A 13428-nucleotide genomic window follows, 5' to 3' on the forward strand; every position below is an offset into this window, starting at 1 on the left:
ATTGCAGGAGTTCTCCGTTTGTTCAAATAAGACCCATGTGTTATTTCAGCTTCTAAACATTTTATTTGTGTGCCAACAGCTCCCTACCTCATTGTTGTTGCATTAAGTTGTTTAGAGAATTCACTACCTGTTTTTGAAAATTTGCCTTCAAATTTTGCTGTGTCAACTTAAATTATGAGTATGAGGATGAAATAAAAAGGTTTGGCAAGAAAATTCTATATGAATTTTGTTGGATAGCGAAGAATATGTTAAGATTGTATTAGACTTTTTCTGTGTTTTTCTATTCTCTTTTCCTCTCCTCGTCTTTTTGAAGATAGTAACATTATATGAGGATGAAATAAAAGGGCTGACAAGAAAGTTAGAGCTAAGTTTGATAGTGTAGGAAAAGAGTATGTATTCAAGATGGTATTTCACATTTATTGCTATTTTTTTGTTCTTCCTCTTCCTCCTCTTTTTGAACACTGTAACACTATAATGTGTGTGTGTGATGAATTTATAGACTAATTATATTTATAGAAGTATTTAGAGGGTAAAAAAATTATAAAAAAATAAAAGAAGAGTTATGGAAATTTATACAAATTTTGGAGTAGAATGAAAGTTTTATTGATTTCTGCAGTAATAGGATGGAGAAATTAACAGGATATTAATAAAAGATAAAGTAACAGTAATAATAAATGGCAATTTGAAAAAATTATAATGAAGGTAATGAGTGATTTTGATTAGAAAGAAGGGATGAAAATGATATAAACAAAGAGAAAAGAAAAGGGAATGAGGAATGAGAGCAAAAAAAAATAAGGAAAGAAATAATCTACAAAATCCCCCTATATGAATTCCATCATTCACGTTAATTTATGTTCAAAATTTTATGCTTGTGCATTCACTTAATTTGAGAATCTTTTAATTATTGTCCAGTATATTCCTTATTTTGCTTCCTTTGATTTTGCCTTTAATTATTTTTTTAATTTATGATTAGATTAAGGAAATCTCTTGAAGAAATCAAATTATATATATATATATATGTGTGTGTCTATTTTCTCATTTTTTGAAGGATATTTTCTTTAATTTTTATAGGGGAGATGACGTTTTAAGTTTCTGTGTTATTATGTTATTTTGATGTAGAGAATGTATTTTGATAAAGAATTTCATTGAATTAAACAGAATGGTAACTATTAACATGAAACTTTAGACATAGTACAGACAATTTTGCATTTGTACATTAGTTATTTGGACAATAAATTGCTAATTGAAGGTTAATTTATAAATAGTTATAATTTTATTTAATTTGATAATATTTGTTAGTCAAGTGTCAAAATAGCACACATTATTTAATTAAAAGTTAAAAGTATTTAATCAGATATTAGAAAAAACGTAATTGAAATAACGTGAAGTAAAAGCAATTATTTTTTCATTTTTATATGATACATATTCTCTCTCTCTCTTAAAATTTTTAAAAAAGTTTTAACTAAAGTATTAAACATAAAAGAGAATATTAGTACCGTTTAAAAAATTTGCTCAAACGTTGCCTTTTTAATCTTACCTCTTTATTACTCATTAATTACTCTTTAAATTCTAAAATAGAATTAAAACGTTGTCAATTTTCTCTTACCTTCTTTGCTCAAACGTTTTATTGACTCTACTGTCCTCCTCTACCTTCTTTTAAATTCTATTTTATTTACTCATTAAATATTTATATATTTCCTCTCCCTACTCTCCTTACATAACTCTCTTTTTTTAATTTTTAATTATCATTGTTCACCCACATGATCTTATTATCAGTCCCGTCTCTTATGTTACACATTTTCTTTTAGGTTTGGAATTGTCCAGTAGACCGATTGAGTATTGACCATAAAAGGATGATCACTGTGTAAAAAACTAAGCTTATATGTATTATTTTCAAAGAGATTAGTAGTTCCTATAAATAAAAATATTGTGACAATTACATCACACAACGTCTGTATTTTAAATAGGAAAAAGGCTCAAATATACCACTAAACTATCAGAAATGACTCATTTATGCCATCCGTTAAAAGTTGAGATCATTCATGCCATCGCCGCAACAAAACTGATCCATCCATGTCATTACTTTTAACAGCCGATTTTGAGAAAACAACTTTGCCACGTGGCAGCATATTAGAGGTCCACGTCATTTTTAATTTTTTTTTTTAAAAAAAAATTTATCCATTAAAAAGAATCCACCCAACTTTTTGATCCATTAAAAATTAGTTTGATTTATGACGATTAGGTTAATAGTAGAGTCAAAATTTTCATTAAAAGATTTTAAAATAACATAAAAATATATATGAAGAAATCAATGAATATAATATATATATATATATATATATATATAATTTATTTTATACTCCCACACAAATGTATACTCCCATGTTATCTAACTTATCAAAAATATATTAGATTTACTTTTGTTTTTATATATGTCAACTGGCCTTAGACTATATTATACAAATTTCATGTCATCTTCATTTTATTCTTTCTTCTTAGATATTTTATTTCATTAAAGAGAAAAGAACAATAAAATTTTTGAATTAATCAATTCATTGATTTAAGTATATAATAAAATGATAAAGACTATACATACATAATACTTGTGAGTTGTAACTTGCATGCATGACTTATATATTGTTTTTATTCAATTTCTAATTAGGATTGGACCACTTAAAATTAATTATATAAGGATATAAAATCATGACGTCTCACCAATTTTTATGTAACTATATCATTAAATCAAATTGTAATTTAAGAAAAATATAATTGTAATTTAGACAAATATTCTACCTCCAATGATTAATGTTGATTGTCAAATAATTATCTTAATATATATTGTGTCAAAACATTAAACGACATATTAAAAAAGATGAAAGAGAGCAGTATAATGAGTGTTTGAGAGAACAATGTCCCACGTGAAAAGTCAAAATAAAATAAAATTATTTATAAAATATCGGATATTTAAGGTCTCTTGAAAAAAAATTGTCAATTTGGTTCAAAGCGAATGATCATACAAGATTAAAAGTATTTTATGGTAATTAATTAGCACAATAATTGATATCAATGTCACTGTACTGAAATTTTTGCAGGATGGGTATGAGGATGATAGAGTGACGGTATGAAACGTATTGTCTTATTGTCTTTGCTTGTCTATGGATCAATTTACTATATTTGACCATAATTTTAAGCCGCATACAACAACAACAAAAAAAGTCGATGAGCTTGGTAACCATAAATACTCGGATGATATGAGACGATACACAAATAATCTCAAAATTAACTCATTAACAGTAATTAATCAAGTAAAACTTAGTTTAAAGGGAGATGAACATATTATTGATCCGTATTGTGAACAGAGTCACGGGTGAAAGCCATAAAAGGAAAAAAAAACTATTGTTATGGGGCAATATACAAATAATTTCAAATTTTAAAAGTATAGATCAAACTAATTTTTAATGGATCAAAAAGTTGGGTAGATTCTTTTTAATGCATCAAAAAAAAATTTAATTTTTTTTTTAAATTTTAATTTAAAAAAATTAATTTTTTTTTAAAATGATATGGACCTCTAATATGCCGCCACGTGGCAAAGTTATTTTCTAAAAATCGACTGTTAAAAGTAATGGCATGAATGAGCCAGTTTTGTAACGGCGATGACATGAATGAGCCCAACTTTTAACGGATGACATAAATGAGTCATCTCTGATAGTTCAGTGGCATATTGAAGCCTTTTCCCTTTTAAATATTTTGAGATAAAAATTATTATTTATTTTCTAAATTTTATTATTCATATCCCCGATTATATATTAATTACATCACACATGTGTAAAGACTTATTAAGATTAATAAAATTTTATTTAATTTATTTTATTACTACTAAAAAGTAACAAAAATTTTATTTGATAAAAATATTTAAAATTTACGAAAAGAAAAAAAACTTAATAATTCTCTGACAATATCAACGACACAATTTTGTTATGGATGGAATCACAAGCTTTATCATATTTTCTTTATTGGTAACATATATTTCTTTAACCAAAAAAAAAACACTGTTTGCTTTAAAATGATTAAGTATACATTGTCATTGTTCTATTCACAGTATACTTTTTTTCCCCTTAAATTACTATTTCTTGAAATTGATTAAAGATCTTTTAAGAATTTATTAATTTATTTTTAAGACTGCGTGAAGCGAAAATATATTCACTACTACTAGAATAAAATCAAATATGTCATTAAACTATCAGAAATAACTCATTTATGTCATCAGTTAAAAGTTTGGCTCATTCATGTCATCGCCGTTACAAAATCGGTTCATTCATGCCATTAATTTTTAACGATGATTTTTAAAAACAGCTTTGTCACGTGGCCTTTTATTAACGGTCCACGTCGTTAATTAAAATAAGAAAAAGGTTCAAATATGTCATTAAACTACCAGAAATGGCTCATTTATGCCATCAGTTAAAAATTCAGCTCATTCATGTCATCTTTGTTATAAAATCAACTCACCCATGTCATTACTTTTTAATGGTGAGTTTTCAAAAACAGTTTTGTCATGTGGCCTTTTATTAGAGGTCTGCGACATTAATTAAAATAAATCAATATTAATTTCAAAATATCTTAGACCCATTAAAAACAATCAATTAATTTAACATAACCCGACCCACGCCCATTAAAATATTTTTTTTCTTACAACAACTATTTTTCTAATCAGAAAAAATAATGATTAATGTATATCCTTTGGCTATTTCTAGTTGATTCTAAATCATTATAAATGCTACGCTTAATAGAAACCTCAAAAATTCTATTCTACAGTAACTGATTAGTTTTACTTCCAATGACTTCAATATATACTCCGAAGTTGCAAGAAAATAAACCAATGAACGATTAGGGCAAGCAAGAAAAAGAAAGAAGCGTACTAATAGAACTTCTCCACTCTCCCATCATAAATTAGGGGAATATACATTATTGAAAAAATCATTTCCAAATAACAACTTAAAAGAAATCTGTTATCCCAATTATCCCGTCATGCATATGGAATAACTTCTCCCAGCACGAATTAGTAGAGCATACATTGTTGAAAAATTATTTTCAAATAACGGCTTAAAAGAAGTTTGCTATTTCAATTATCCCGCCATGTATATGGGATAACTTCTACCATCATTATGTTATAAATGCTAGAATAAATAATCCTGATACTAACTAATTTTAGGTATTTTGAAATTAATATTGATTTCTTTTAATTAATGACGTGGACTTCTAATAAAAGAACACGTGGCAAAGCTATTTTTAAAAAACCATCATTAAAAAATAATGACATAAGTGAGTTGATTTTATAACGGTGATGGCATGAATGAGCCAAACTTTTAACTGATGGCATCAATGAGCCATTTCTGATAGTTCAATGGCATATTTGAGCCTTTTTACTTATTTCAATTAATGACGTGGACCTCTAATAAAAAGCCACGTGGTAAAGTTGTTTTTGAAAACCACTGTTAAAAAGTAATGGCATGGATGAACTGATTTTGTAACGGCGATGGAATGAATGAGCTCAACTTTTATCTGATAGCATAAATGAGTCATTTCTGATAGTTCATTGGCATATTTGAGCCTTTTCCCAACTAGGAATAGGATAAAATGTGCAACACTAGTTTTTGAAGCATATACATTAACTTCTGCAGCAAGATAGACACTCTTTTTTCTGCAATCATTTCAAGATTTTGATGGCCTCTGAAGTTATTCTTCCTACTCAAGCTGTGCATGGGACTGTCCTAGACCATAGGTTTGTGCAGCAGAAATGTACCCATACAGGGTCCAAGTTGTTCATTATAACTTCTGTTGGACCAAGATCTTCTAGTGTCCCATCTCTTTGTCTAAGAGATACCACTGCCATTGGATCACTCTTAGAAACAATATCAAGATCACGTAGCTTTAAAGCTAATAATGATAACTCGATTGGGATGTAAAGGGCATTAAGACCCTTTGTCCTATAGAACAAGTCAACAACATCATTCGGCCGCCTAACAGCAGCACCATCACCACCACCGGCAGCACCTGCAGGGTCCATATGATGGCCTACTCCTCCTACGGCCTGCTTCCCACCTTTAACATGAGACAAACAATTCCCCATTCTCTCTCTCTCTCCCTCAAATTAAATTCTATTCTCTCCCTCAAACCTGGATAATATAAGCACAAGTGAAAGACGCAACAATGACTAGATAGAATCAAGAGGTAGGAGACTTAATCCAGTAACTCCAAAGCACTTAGCACTCCTATTTATAATACTAGAATAAAACTAAATTAAACTAGGACAAAAATATAAGATCGGGGAGAAAGGTAGAGAGAGCAAAAACTCCTAGAATCTCTTTGAACTTCTAAAAGTCCAACCAAAAACAACAATTAAACTGAAATCAGAACTCACCTGAGAATCAGCAACAATATCCATTTTCAATGGATCCACAATGCCATTCAGGTATTGTAGATATTGTGTTGTATTGTATAGTAATGTATTATTTTAATAAATATAACTTTGGATAAATTGTATTGCTTTCAGTTGTCAGCTAATCTCACACATCAATAGTTTGAAGTATAACCCTAGTAAAGAAGTAGGATACACATAGAGTATCAAAATTGACTTGCCGACCCAACCTAGTCCGCTGTTAGGATTTAGTTGGGTTATGAAATTTTGAGCCCATTTAAAATTGGGGCTTATAAACCTAGCCCAAGTCAATCCACTAACTCTTGATGCTTGATTGAGGCTAGGCTGGGCCGGCCCGTGGGCCAAGATACTATTTAATTTAAATTAAAAATATATTAATATTGTGAAAGAAAAAGTAATAATTAAGAATAGTAGCTATTGAATTAGTTTAATATCATACATAATATTTACCTTATTAAGTGTTAAATCTAAATCGTCAAGTATAGATATTTTATTTGTTATTGTTATTCAATTTAAACTTAAAATTGAAAGAAAATTGTAAGCAAAAAGAATTAAAAATACAAATAGTGATTACTCAATAAATTTTACCTAGTATCTTAGCATTAAATGGCTAATACTAAAATTTCTAAGCATAAATATAAAAATTGCATCCATCATAAAATGTTCAAACACTTGTTGCAGCTACTTGAAATCGATTAAATAGCATTACCCAAATTCAAAGCGATAATATCTTTAAGTTAATTTTAAATATTATTAATTTTTGATATATAACTTTTTTATATTGTTTAGCTTATTAAATTTGCATGTAAATTTAGATGGATGTTGATGTCAATTAAGATAATTTAATCAATGAATTCAAATGTGCTTGACAATGTATTGGTGTTAAAAAATTATATATCATTGTAGAATTATGTACTTTATATAATAATAGAGAGAAGTATCAATTACCCCTTGAAGTTGTCTAGTTTTATCCATGTACACCTGAACTTTGAGTCGTCTAAAGTACCCCCGAACTTGTTGTTTTAGTACGTCACGTGGCCCATTTTTATCCATGGACCACAACGTGTAAAATACATGTGTACACGTGAAAAAAACTACTTCTGTGTTTGTCCACGTGAATAAATACCACCCACTTCCTTCATATATAACCTAGATAAAAAAAATAACTCACTCCTACCCTTAATTATCTGATTTCTCTCTAAAAAAAATTATATTTTTGAGTTTTCTCTACTCTGAAATAGTAAAAGGTTGAATTTTCATCGATCAAGTAAGATATTATCTAAAAATAAATTATATTTTTTGTGTTAAAAAAATGAGATTATTTTTTTCTGATTAGTTTTTATAGTAGTTTTCGATTACTGTTTCGATTTGGATTTTGAGGAGGCTCACATCCACAAATACGCTTCCTATTATAATTAACCGAGTTAGAAATCTCAAGTTAAGTCAGGAATGTACAAAAATCAAACTGATAAAAATGTTATTGATTTATCGTTATTGGGTTAATGATTTTATAAAAAAAATATATTGGCTTATTGATTTGGTTTTGATTTTTTTATTGGGTTATTGGGTAAACCAATAACCCAATAAGATTATACTAAATTATTATTTTACACTCCATATATATATAAATATATAAGTAGGATTTTGGTTGCAACTAAGATTCATTTTATTTTCATGCTAGTTACTATTTTTTCTATTTTATAAGTATTTTCTTATCAGTTAAATAAAAAATTAAATCGTTAAGGACTAAAAATCGATAAGAAAATATCTTATTGGTTTGTTTATTGATTTAACATGTTTAAAAATTAAAAATCAGTAAATTAGACCAATAATATAAAAATTAAATCAAACCGATCGATGCACACTCCTAATTTAAGTAGGTAAAATAGGAGCAATTGAAAGAATTTTTTTTTTGCACATTTTGGTAGTGATGGAGGAAGAGGGATAATAAATAGGAAGAAAACAAAGAAGAGACTTTGAAGTTTTTGAAAAAATTAAAGAAAAATAGGTTTTTTCATTTTTTTTGTTGGAAGGTGCTGATTTGACAAAAAAAAAAAACAACTCCATCACACATGTGATGGAGTTTGAAATCACATATTTTGCCATATAGGTCAAAAAAGGCTCACGCGACGTACTAAAACAACAAGTTCGGGGGTACTTAAGACGACTCAAAGTTCAGGTGTACCATGAATAAAATGGGACAACTTTAGGGGATAATTGATACTTCTCTATAATAATATGTTAGAAGTATGAATGGATTGCCATACCATATTAGTTCAAATATAGCTCAAAAAAGAAAAGCTAGCAAAAAATTGATAAAAATAAAGGACTAGCCCGCCTCAACACGCGACCCTATTAGGGCTGGGTTGGGCCATATATTTTAAGGCCCGGTGAAGGGCCAACCCATCCTAGTGTCACAACCCGAGCCGGGGCCTTAGCCGCGATGGGCATCCCAAACCATCCAGGCCCGAGAGACCCCTGTAACTTCGCAACCCACTAGTGATATTGTTCGCTTTGGGCCCAGGCCCGCACGGCTTTAAAATGCATCGCTAGGGAGTAAGGCTTTCTTACTTATATACCCAACATCCCTTTTGTATTTTGCCGATATAGGGCTCCTTATCCTAAGTTGGGGTTTACATACACCCCAAGTTTGTAACGTCCCAAAAATCTATCCCGAGATGTCACACGGTGCTTAGGACCACAAGTGATCCCAAGCTAACCCATGAACTGGCATACTATTAAGCATCTAATTAAATACGTATGAAATAACTGAGTTTACTGTGCGGAAACGTAATAGTTTTGGAATATATGGAAATATAATACTGATACAATTTTACATTTTGACAAATTCTACAAAGAAGGACTGAAATTACAAGATTGACTCTAACTGACATCTGTGAAGCCTCTACTATACTGACTATAGATAGCTGGGGCACGACTCCAACTACTACTAATCAATACATATGAGTAAGAAAGTAAAGTACATAAATAACATCTAACTAAAGTCCCCAAAGTAGGAGGACTCATCATTTGCTGGCTGAAATCTGCAACTGTCTGAATCTGGTATGCATGCTACAACTCGTACCTACATTATGAGATAATGTAGCACATAGACATATATGTGGATCAGTACTTTAAAGATGTACTGAGTATATAGGGGTGAAACGCATATGTAAAACATTATCTCATCATCATAATTTATAATATAATGCATGTTAAATGTAAATTACTCACATAAGCTGGAATATCTGAAATACTGAAATCTAAAATCATGAATAGCAAATCACACTTTATAAATCTAGTGAGTCATAACATTTAGTTCTAAAAGCTGTGCTAATATTCTGTCTTTAAATCATACTATCTAAGTGTAGAGAGAGCTCACTTCTAAATATGAAATCTGAAAGCTGAAATTTGTAACTCTTGTCTTTCTGTAAAGCATAATCTGAATAAAATTGTGAGCCTTTATACTTGGTTTTCTACAAGCTTTTCTATAAATCTCTTTTGTTAGGCTTTACTATTAGGGAGATGTTTCAAAGGTTTTCTTTACTTGTAGGTAAAAATACTATAAAACTATTCTGCAAATCTTTACTAATAGGGAGGTTCTCTTAACCAACATAAACCATACGAGCTACATGGAGTCCAACAGCTCGTCCTCCTAAGGAAGAAACCTCACGTTGGGGAAAGGTGTCATACTTTTGCCAGGGAGTATAACTTTATCTTAAGTGATCACAATCTTAGTCATCCACGTAGAAGTGGGAATAATCTTAATCTTAAGGTGGCACGTAGTTCTGGGGCATGATACCTTGGAATCATACCCAACTCGGTGCTAAATACTACTCCCTTTAATCTGCTACGCTCATTCTTTAGGAAATCCACCTTAAAATAGCAAAAAGGGTTTATAATGAAAACGAAATATGTTTCTCTTTCTTTAAATCTCAAACTATATGAACAATGTAGATTCCTTATCTTAGCTTAGGATCAAAAGATCAACTTCTTTCTTGAAAATCTGAATACTTGCTTATCAAAGCATACTAAAAATATAATCTTCTTGAAATATCAAAACTTAATCTTAGGGCTTAAAGCCCATTCTTTAGATCTTATGCAAATTCATAGCAAAACATCATGCTCAATATACTTCTTGAAAATACGTTAACAATATCAAAATAATAGAATCAAGAATCATAATATCATGCTTAAACTCAATTGAAAAGTCTAAAAAATCACATTAACGCATAAAGATATGAAAATAGACATGCAATTCAACATTTAGTCACTTGAAATCTCATAATTTTCAAATAATAAAAATTGGGTATGAGCCCCAATTGCAAATCATGTGAATTTAAATTAAAAAGATAGTTTTGGGCACAAGGATGAAAGGATTGTCCTTGTTCACAACCGCACATACCTTAATTGATGATCTTAGATAAGAAAGCTTGAATCTTGGATTCCTATGATACTTTTGAAGATGAGTTCTTAGAGTTCTTGACTTGGAAATTCTTAATCTTGGTGCCATCGTGGCATCTTACTGCCTCACACGAAAATGGCTATAAATTTTTGCTCGGGTACCAAATTAAGACAAAATTTGTATCATTGGAAAACTAATTCAGTTATCTACAATTTGATGGGTATTTTGCTGGAAGATTCTACATACATCAAAAGTTAGACACTTTCAAAGTTGACCCTTGTAGAATTGGACACCAAACTTTGAATAAATCTAATGTTCTTAGCTCCACTTGGCTCTAAGTGACTTCTATGAATATTATTAACCTAATAAGATACTTAGAATTAAAGTTATGACACAAGCATTCGAATTATGGATCAAGAGTACGATAATTACACCTTCACCGTGGCGCGGTGAAATCGCGGTACGCTATTGGGAAAGGACAAGTGCAAATTTGCACTCTGGCGCGACGCGGTGCTATCGCGTTGCGCCACTTGAAATTAAAAATTGGTAATTTAGACCTGTCCGCGATGCGTCAATATTGTGGAGGTCCACTGGAATGTGACGATTGCCATTTTGGCATCCACCGCGTTGCGGTGAGTGCCCAGGTGGGACACTACATTACTAACAATGCTCTAACTTTTTCACCAATTGTCGGATTCGGGCAAATTTAGTATTGATGAAAAGCTTATTCAATTTTCCACACAATCAAAGGTCTAAATCTGAAAAATTTCGTATGAAATAAATGTTATTCATTTTCTAAGCCCACTCTTAACATTCTTGGAATGAATTTTAAGCTAGGAAAAGCACGTGGCATTACAATATCTTTCCCTTGGGAACATTCGTCCTTGAATATGGATAATTAAGCTAAAAATACTGAGGAATTTGAGGTTATAAGCTATCATGCACAACTGAAATAAACTGAATAACTAAATTTTAAACATAATGAGCTACTGAACTGAGCTGCGAGTGCATGAATTCTCAAGAAAATAGCTATATGGCTGAGATAGAAAAGAGAGCGTCAACTTATGAGTAACCATTAATTTAGGCTGGATTTGATTTCGTGAGAAAAAGAACGAGAGGTTTATGACATGAAAACTCAAGGTATTACAACATCTTCCCCTTGGGATCGTTCATCCCCGAATGATACTGATTTGGTTGAAATCCTAGGAAAAAACTGAGATGATACATGGATACTTACGAACTGAATCATACTAAATATTCACACCCAAATAGAGAGACGGAGTGTGGGGGTGTATGAATGTATTACGAATTTGTTACTTGGTGGAGTAGAATTTAGAGTTGGTATAGGTATAGTATTCCTTTGGGGATTAAAATTGGGTTCAAAGGGTTTTTTTTTCTGATACATACTAATGTGGGGCAAAATTCAGAAATAGGATACTTTATCTCCTTAATTATGAGTTTCATAGCAACAGTTTATAATTACATAATATAACAAGTTGTATTTTTTATTTTTGCAAACTGTTGCTACAAAAATACAAATGCGTATGATTTTTATGAGTTTCATAGCAACAGTTTTATAATTACATAATATAGCAAGTTGTATTTTTTATTTTTGCAAACTGTTGCTACAAAAATATAAATGCATATGATTTTTACTGCCCTTAGGATCGATATGTATTTTGTATTTTTGTAAACTATTGCTATAAAAATACAAATACATATAAATACATATGCTACAAAATGTAATTTGATAAAAGTGTTGTTATTTTTTTGTAATTTCATACTTAAGTATGCTACTTTATGTATTTATTTATGTGTTTTGGGTTCTTGTTATACATGATACATCAATATACTGAGAATATAGATAGATATAATTTTAACGATATATTACATTATTTTTATGATACATAATAAGAAACTATATGTAATTTGAGTTAGTTTACCCCGAATACATTCAACATACTTATTATGACGCATAGATCAATTTTTCTGAGATATATCATTATATCTAATACATATTAAATTTTGAAATTGTTTTGAATTGTATTGCGTACAACAGATACATATGTATTGTGTTTATAGTTCATCCAAAAAAATAAGTAGTAGCTTATGTATCATCATCAATAATATGTTTTGAATTAGTTACGTATAAGTTTTTCTGACGTTTTTTGCTGATTTAATTTTGTATTTTGTGTAACATGCAGCATTTTAATTTAGAGGATTTTTGAGAATTGTGATTGGAGGATGTTGATGATGGTGGTTCAAATTTGAATTATGATGTTGTTGCTAATTTTCAAGATTCGAGAAACATATTCCAATAAAAATCCTATTAATTTCTCTGTCATTTAATATCTTATCATTATTTTCCATTTTTATAAGCAATTAATTTGCTAGTTATGTATCTAGAAGGGATTTGGTGTAATTATGAAAAAAGTTGGAAGAGAATGTAATTAGGTAGCAAATTGTTGGGGTTTATATTATTTGTCCTTTTAATTTAGAGGATTTTTGAGAATTGTGATTAGAGGATGTTATGATGGTGCTTTAAATTTGAATTATGAAGTTGTTGCTAATTTTCAGGATTTAAGAA

The 13428-nt window shown here is 29.9% G+C and overlaps 1 protein-coding gene across 1 annotated transcript in view; it reads right to left on the reverse strand.

The window, feature by feature from the left end:
- LOC107872123 (protein BONZAI 3-like) overlaps positions 1–6127 on the reverse strand; it is a 19736-nt gene extending 13609 nt beyond the window's left edge. The window contains 1 exon segment of the mRNA XM_047412717.1: positions 5977–6127. Within this exon segment, the coding sequence (XP_047268673.1) occupies positions 5977–6127 (151 nt within the window).
- Positions 6128–13428: the final 7301 nt, after the last annotated feature.

This window comes from Capsicum annuum, chromosome 5, assembly GCF_002878395.1.
Source record: "Capsicum annuum cultivar UCD-10X-F1 chromosome 5, UCD10Xv1.1, whole genome shotgun sequence".
Classification (NCBI taxonomy): domain Eukaryota; kingdom Viridiplantae; phylum Streptophyta; class Magnoliopsida; order Solanales; family Solanaceae; genus Capsicum; species Capsicum annuum.